Source organism: Alligator sinensis, unplaced genomic scaffold, assembly GCF_000455745.1.
Source record: "Alligator sinensis unplaced genomic scaffold, ASM45574v1 scaffold131_1, whole genome shotgun sequence".
NCBI classification, from domain to species: domain Eukaryota; kingdom Metazoa; phylum Chordata; order Crocodylia; family Alligatoridae; genus Alligator; species Alligator sinensis.
In genome coordinates, this window is record NW_005841830.1 from 7,560,946 (window position 1) to 7,569,740 (window position 8,795).

Below are 8,795 nucleotides of genomic sequence, written 5' to 3' on the forward strand. Positions count from 1 at the left end.
CCTGCCCACTGTAACATAGGGAGTCTACGTCAAAGCCAAGACTGCAACCTGTCTCCAAAGGCCCAGGCCAGCATCTTAACCACTGGACCATCTTCCCTCTCCTGTGAGTTAGTTTTTTCTAAGACTGAACCTTAGACAGTCAATAGAATTTGGAACCCACTTAAGCTCCTATTATGGGTGCGACTAAGCATTACATAAACTGCACTAAATATGACGGTCATTTATTTATAGATTTTTTCTATTGGTATTACCACTGTAGTGTTTTAAATTAGTATTTTGATTAATATCTAGGATATCTGAAAGTATTTTGAGTATGTTCGCTCATTTTCTGGTATAATACTCATCATCATCCGTGTTCTTCAAAATGAGTTTCTGATTTCATATGGAGACAGTAAACTGTCATACATTAAGCACAACAGAAATTAACCCATATGTGTTCATAACATTTTACAACTGTTTAGTTAGGAACTTGACTTTCCTTTTAGAACCACTCTGCATTCAGAAATCCAACCATTCTCTAGCAATTGGAGCATAGCTGTCTAGTGACAGTTCAAGGTGTCATTGGCAGCCCAGTGTGAATCTCAGACTCTCCCATTCAGTGTTCCACTGCCCATTCAGGACTGCAGCTCCTTGAGGGCAGGGGTTGCAATGTAGATTGTGTGTCTAACCAAAATGTGTCCATTTTAGAGCTCCTTAGCCTAAAATAGTACTTGACAGAACTCAACTGAAGGCAATTAAATTACACCACAGAAATATTTAGCTCTATGTTTAATTAATATTCATGTAGTACATATTTTTGCTGTTGTTCTCAAAATATTCATTCAGATATTATAGTGACCATTAGTAAAACATGCCATGGATATTATTTGCTTTTACACAAATAAATCAAATCTTTCATTAAAAAGCAGCTTTTCCTTTACTAGCATCATTTTATTAAGTATTACCAGTTCCTAGAAGCTAGTCATGGAGCAGAATCTGCAACCAGAACAAAAAGCTAGCCCTTACCCCAAAGAGCTTACAATCTAGGACTTTCAATCAGTTTAAAATGGAAAGGTGATGAGGAAGGGACCTTGGAAAAACAGACTTGTAAATATACATTTGCTTTAAGAAAACCGTAATACAGCACATGCAATTTTTCATTTACATTAAATTCTCATTGATCTTCTCATGTACACAAGTTCTCTTAGATTATCCCCATCAGATCCTCTCTTTCACAAACAAAATACCTCCAGACACCTCATTTCAATGCATTTCTTTAAATCTAGCTAGTTTGACTAAACCAGTAGAGAGAGTTGTCTGCCTGCAGGACACTAAATTCTCATGTATTCTTTTTTTTTTTTCCACCTGCTTGAACAATAGCTTTCGCCATCCCTCTAATGAGATTAATTGATGCTCTTCATTACCAGCATACATTTTATTGGCTCAGCATGAAAAGACATGTTACAGATGTTAAACTAGGGTTAAAATGAACATCACAGAAGATCAATATGGGGAGGCGAGGATTGTTTGTAGAATCATTTTTTACGAACTATAGCACTCTAGATCAACATAGCCCTTGTAATGTTAATATGGCTACAATTCTATTTTGATTCAACTCTTAAGAGAAGCTGTACTTGAGATATATGGTGACTGACATTACAAAATTAAACAAGTAGCTACTGTTACAACAGAAGTGTTCTCTAATACTCTGCATTTATTTCCCTCTAATATTTTGAATAGGAAATTACAAGTAATTGCAGTATCTTAAATACCAGCAGGGTAACTTGGTAAGTGTTGATTTTTCTGACAGGGACCATTATCTGGAGAGAATAAGTTGGCTGTTCAATGTAAAATTGGAATAGTTCCTATTTTTAAATATTTTTCATCCAGAATTATCAGAAAGAGGCATCTAAGATTGAATGCTAAAGATACAAAGCTATGGAAAAACCCAATGACTTTCAGTTTACCTCCTGGATTGTTCAAGTCATTGTGGTATTCCTAAAACAAAGGTATGTTAAAAGTGTTGGAAAATCTGAAGAATAGGAAGCATCCTGCAATTACAAAAAGCAAAAGGCAAATTTTACATTAGTCTAAATATACATAGACTCCTGAAGCCTTGAATTAAACCTGTCACTAAGATTGAGCATAAATTTAACCTTTACTGCACCTGCAAATTTCTTGACAAAGTAACTCAACGGTAAATTCACTGAACCAAATTTTTCAGCAATCTAACATCTGCAAAACATTGCACTCACTTCAGCTTCATACCTACAAAACAATACACTCCCAAACATTTTGGGCACCCATTCAAGTTCTTGCCACTAAATATTATATAAACAGAAAGATTTCTAATCATAACCAATATTGGAAAGTCTTGTTCCATGCCTTTTATTCAGTTTCCGTCTCATATTTGAAAGTTTTTGCACCTCTTCAGAGAAGAAATGTAACAAGCACCATTTGGTAATTAAGTGCTCAGCTTGGATTCTCTCTCTGACTGCAAATAATATCCATGCAGGAGGTTCTCTGGAAAAAAAAATTAGTGAAATTAAGAGATTTCCTTTGAATACCTATAGATCTAGGGTTGTAAGCAACCTGACAATATTTCACATAAACTAAGGCAATGTAAAACTTTTTTTTCTTCTGTGCATATGTAATTTTATTAATGCTATTAGTGGATACATGTATGTCATGGTCTGCATGGAGTTACAGATTTGTTCTGGATTTCTCCAAGAATATCCACACACGGAGATCCCTCTTCTGATAGTTCATTAAGTCACTGCAATAATCTTGACCAACCCAGTGATGCAAAAACTTCAGTCTCTCTGTCATGAATACTGCAACTCACCTTAAGATTCAGACTTCCCCAAGACAAAACTGAAGTCAGCATTTAAACGCCAATGACAGAAACCACCCCAAGTGTTGTCACTGAAGCACAGGAGCCTCAAGTCTTGCACAGCAAATGAGAAATCCTTTGGTATAACATTTCCTTAACAGAACTGCTCTATAGGCAGCTATGTAAATGCCAATTTCTTTAGTTTAGAAACAAGCTGGTACTTTTGCACTGTGTTCTGCATCTCAGAATTCAACAGTGATCAGATTCGAGCAAAACTGATTTATTTCACAGAGGTAGATGCCAAACATAAGGAGACAAAATAGGAGACTATTTTATTCTCTAGGGTTTCTAGGTAGACTTCTAGAATGGATTCTTGTCACTCTTGGCCAGTAGACTCAAGAAACTGGGGCAATTGATGGATGACTTCTCCCTGGGGAGATTAGGAAGCCACAGGTCTTTAGAAACAAGAGCTGGTTAGACCCCCTATTGAACAAGTCATCCTGTGACTGATATTATCAGTTAATTTTTAAACTCACCTATCTGGAAAGACTGGTAACAAGAGAGAAGTCCTCAAGTATTCTCTATCTTTTCTAGTAGGTGTCTACCCAGAACAGATAGGAGAAAACAGAGACAGTATCAGCTGACTGTGACAGGCAGTGATCTCAGCATGGCAGCAGCACAACTACTGTCAGAATTTTTGAAAGCCAAGCAAAGAGAGACTGCAGAGGATTCTAAAGGAGAATGAATTATTTTGCACAGGTTTACAGGGAACTTGTGAAACAAAGGAGAAAGGTGCATATTTGAAAATGTAACAAGTGGCTGATGGAGGTAGAAGTCAACCTCTCTATACTAAATTAGAATCAGGTGGATAGGACCATGAAAAGTTAAGACAAGTCACTTGTATGATACTACAGAGAAGAGGCAGCCAATTGGGGAATAGAGAGAGAAGGGTGAGATGGTCAAAACAATAGGCTAGAAAAATTCTCTGCAACAACATTTTTGAATGGATACAAGTAAAGTAAGACTACACTAACAAAGGCCAGAGGAAAGACTGTTATAGTAACTGAAAAACAAGATGATGAAAGATCAGACAAAAAGTGTGGCTGGTGGCAGGGCAGTAAGGAACATCTATAATACAAATACATTCAGCAAGTTTGCTGAATGAACTTGCTATTTGTTTAATTCAAAAAATTATCTATAACTTAGAAACCCCTAGCTCAGCATGTTGCAAACTTACAGGTGTCAAAATAGTCAATGGGCATGAGGAAAGCTCTTACTACAAAAACATGCTCTGGGTAAAGCAACAGACAGCTTCTTGAAAACATCTTCCCTTTTGCAGTTTGTTAGCCCTTAATACAGATGGTTGCAGAAGCATTTCATACATGCACAAGAGCTGCTGGGTCAAAAAGTCACTTAACTGGTCTAAACTCTTGTTCATCCTTCAGCATGAAGCTCAGCAAGAGCAAATCCCAGCTCACTTAGGCATTTATGGGCAATCCACATCCTCACCCTGAACACCTTGTAGGAGGTTGTTTGCAGGTGTTTTAAAACAAAGAGAAAGGAAGAGAAACAATTAGAAAGTACAGCAGAGAGGAAAAAAAGACAAGACCAGAGACAAAAGAAAAGGCCTGGCATGGTGTAAATGCACATACCTTTGAACCTATTTGATAAGAGACTGCTTTTTCCACAGACAACAGCTACAACAGTTGCTTTCCAGTGAACTGCTCAAGGGGAATTCTGTCATTTGGAGGCTCATGGCAGCCTGGCCTTCAAGGAAGGCTCTCAACTCTGGACTATAGTTTGTCAGCCTGGCTGACAAAGCCTGGAAGTTTGAAAAACAGCACAAATCTCAATTCTTCTACGTGAACATACACCTGAGGTTGCACAGGGCGTCTTGCTGTTTTAAAATTCATCATTTTTTTATTTGTTTGCTTAAAACATGACAAACTGTATCCAGGTTCTCACATATGGTAAACAGAAATCATTTCAGAAATAATGCAACAAGCAAGAATTGAAGTTTGTACACCTAATTTTCCTGTTGATGCTTTAACCCTCGTTGTAATTTCATTTCCTCCTTTTCCACACTTTCTGGTCTTTGAACTACCAAGTGCAGGACTGTTGCAATACTTTTCATTGATTTGTATTTACTTTTTAGTTAAAATTAACTGTAGCAGCTTTAAAAGGTTCTGGAAAAGTGCTTTCTAACAGAGACTGATTCCATGTTCCACACCTATCCAAAACTACCCACTTACTTTGTGAACTTATAATTCACGAACAGTGAAGAATTTGGCTTTTAGGGATCCAACTGTTTTTCCCCTTCCACTTCATACTGAATTGTTAAGTCATGACAGGGCTGCTGGCATAGAAAGGTTTACAATATAAATGGCTCGTTCAAAACACATTTCTTCACGCTGTCCTTAGGTCAGCTAATCACTATTGGTAAGGCTTAGAGTCATTTGGGAAGGGAAGAAAAAATCCAAACAAACAATAGAATCTCTTTGGCACAAGCACACATCAAACTGGAAACAACAGTTTGTACTTCATCCAAACTCCACAAACAATTCTCTTTATCCAAGTCTTAGGATGGTATTATTGGAAGCAAGTTAAAAAAAAACAAACAGGTATAAAAGTTCTGGCCATGGCATACAGACTGAATTTAAAAAAAATAAATCAGTAAGCAAACAAAACAGGAGACATTTTCCCCATATTAATAAAGAAAGTTTAACGTAAGAACTGAACATGTTTTCAGACTCCTATAAGAAAATTAAGTTTAATTTTAGATATCACTACTTTAAAACCAAGTCAGGACATAAGCTAGGCAAGCTGATAAGTAGAAAAACACAATGTTGTCTTTCCTAAAAAAAAAAAGTGTGTACAAAATTCAGCATCTGAGAGAAATAGGTTCTCATTTCAATTTGTGAAGGAGCTGTGCAGACTGAAGCCACGCTTGTACAGATTTACACACATACCTCACTTCTTGCAGAACAAGTAGGTTCTGGCTTCAGGGATGCTATCCTGTACATAAACGTTGTTTTATATGCTTTATATGATTAGGGTCTATGGGCCAGATCCAAATTGATGTCTGGGCACTGAAAAAAGACTTAAGCTAGACAGCCCAGCAAAAAGAGGGCGTTCCCCCTGGATGGGGGTGTCCTGAGTTCTGGTTCCTACTCTTATGACTTTTATGCATTTTAACATTAAACAGTCATTGGTTAAAAAACAAAAATACCCTATCTCCCCTCCACTCTGCCAGTAGGGGCCAGAACCTAGACACCATAGTCTAGTGGTCAGTGGTTTTCCTGAGAATTGGGCGATGTGGGTTTGAGCTCCCCCAGCAGGTTTGATCCTTGAACCCAGGGCTCTGGCTTTCTGGGAAAGCATTCTTGCTACTCAAGTACTGGACAAAAGGCAGGCATCACCAACTATGCTTAACAGGTCCTGTGCTTTAAGGTAAAGTCTGCCATCAGGCAGCCTGGCTTTTTTATGCAACTCCTTTCTGAGCAGTGATACAAATGAAGTGCCTCCTTTGCAGCCAAGCTCTGAGGAGGAAAAGACAGACATCTGATCCCTAACATTTCCTTTTGGCTACATTCAGGCACCTTTTCCTGAGGGACTGACCTGAATTGCCACTGGGAGGCACCTACATCTCTCCCTTGCCTGTACAAGAAACATAGGGGGTTAAACCCTATCTATTCAGATCACTCTCCTAGGGCAGAGTGCCTACCAGATAGATTTGGATCTGGCTTTACAGTGCAACAGAGATGCTTACGTATCACTTAACAAGGAACTGAAATGGCTAGTTAATCAGGAGTGGAGGGCAAAGATTAAATTCCATAGGCAGCTCTGACAAAAAGCCGACGAAAACAGCAAAATGCTTTTCTGGAACGAGGCCCAGAATCTAGTCTTTGCCATGAACCATTCATGAATACTGTGGCTGTAAATCTTCACAATACAGGAAGTTTTCGATTTAGAGTGATATCATCAGGTTGTTACATTTTGACAGAATTTTTCTAAGATTAGTTTTGCAGGCAAAGTGGGGGGGGGAGGTGAAAGGTGGGGGTCAAAGTTCTTAGTGGGAAAAAGCATGGTTAAAGTTTAACCACTAGTTTTGGTTCTGTTTGGCACTCCTATTAAACCAATTCCATGGGCTTCTGCCTTTAGAATACTCAATAAATTCAGACTAAAATAAAGCTAATTACTGGTTATAGTAAAAGGGACAAATTCAATTAATCTAATTGTTTATATTGCATAGTGTATGAATGTTTGGAGATTTTTGCATGTCAGAGCTAAAACCCTGACATTTTTATATAGTTGACTGTTATGTATAAGAAACAAAACCCTTGTGATATTACACATAAATTACCTTTTCTTGATAAATCCCTTTTACAAAAATGGCGGCGTATCACACTGTTTTAGCAATCCTTTATTGAAGATAACAAGTTGGTTATGTTCACTGTATTGTATGAAACATCACAATATCATACTGGGAAGGTACTATCAGTACAGGGTTGGACCAGAGCAGACAGTCTGAACAATAAACCATTTTGCATTCTTCATTCCCTATCTTTAACAACCTCAAAAACCCAGTAAAAGGGACAAATACCTGTTAACATCATCATTTAGAACACTTTAACTTACAAGGCTAAAATCTAATGAATAAATAAAATATTCTGTGGCGATAATCCTCTCTAGACCAAAAAGAAATCAGATACACAATGAATCAAAGTGACTGGGAAAGCTGGCCATAGGCACCAGTATGTAAGTGTGTGTGTGGGTTTACAGACTCACCAAGGGGATAAAGTTACAGAAAAATACCATGAATTCCATTTCACACAAAACCAGCTGATGACTGTCATTAGCTTAAACTACACACAAGGGCAATTATATCCTTGCTGAAACACAGTTTAAACAAATAGGAAAATGTTTACAAGGCATCCACAGCATGTAAATCATGTACAGATGGATACATTCATTGTTTCCCCTCCCCAATAGCTTTTTTTTTTTTTTTAGATAAATACTTTACTCTTCTCCATTTCCAGCATTTACTGGATTCATTACATGCACAACTCAAAAGAAGTCAGAAAAAAAAAATCAAGGTTATTGCAAAAATAGAATTAAACTAAGAATCTTCAAGTACCTTACATGACAGCCACTCTGTACCATGCCCAATGCTTATAAAATGAAAGGTCATTGAACCCATGAAAATATCTCTATTTTCTTAATTTAAAATAGATAATTTTAACTGTATTTATAGTAATCTCAAAGTGATAATTTGAGCTTTGAAAATAATGCAAACAATTAAAAATTATACCCATATTACACAAGACTTATGTCTGTATCTTAAGCTGAAAAAAAATCAGAAAACTATAGAAAACCACATGTAGAACAAAATCACAATTTACATTATAATAAAGGCAAATATTCAGCATCTTTAAAAAAAAAACAACCCTGCAGCAGTGAGTGATGTCAAAGCAAATTGCAACTAACCATAAATTAATCAGTTTGGTTTTTTAAAAGATTTTTTCCTAGCGATAGTTTAAGGATGTGTTGTACACATGCGTAAAATTCTTACTGTTTTCAGATGCCTAGATTCTTCTTATATTATTGCCAAATACACTTATCTGCAAGCAAGCAGTAGGCAACATATCACAATTTGGACACTGGAGGGAAACCTAACAGTCTGGTAACACAGGTAAAACTGGAAAAATAAAAAATAAAAGAAAAAAGGAAAAGGAAATAAAGAAAAAAAGAAAAGAAACCACACACATTCTATAGCATATTGCCCACTTGAAGTTACTTCCAAGCCACAGAGCTGCAAAATCCTTCCAACTCGGTAAAGTGAAGTAAGTAAATGTCTCATACAATTATTTGTACTCTTTCATGCTTATATGCTGTAAGTTTAGTTAAACCATAATGTCTCTTCAGAGTACAGCTACAGTCCCATGCACCTCAGGTACATATTGATCTGCTGAAAGAATCACTC

General features: G+C 37.0%; 1 protein-coding gene across 1 annotated transcript in view; it reads right to left on the reverse strand.

Moving 5' to 3' along the window:
* Nucleotides 1–755: 755 nt before the first annotated feature.
* The window catches only part of PPM1B (protein phosphatase, Mg2+/Mn2+ dependent 1B), a 104,615-nt gene continuing 96,575 nt past the window's right edge, over nt 756–8,795 (reverse strand). The window contains exon 7 of the mRNA XM_025205722.1: nt 756–2,502. Coding sequence (XP_025061507.1) covers nt 2,452–2,502 — 51 coding nt within the window. The 3' untranslated portion in view covers nt 756–2,451. The remainder of the gene's footprint in view (nt 2,503–8,795) is intronic.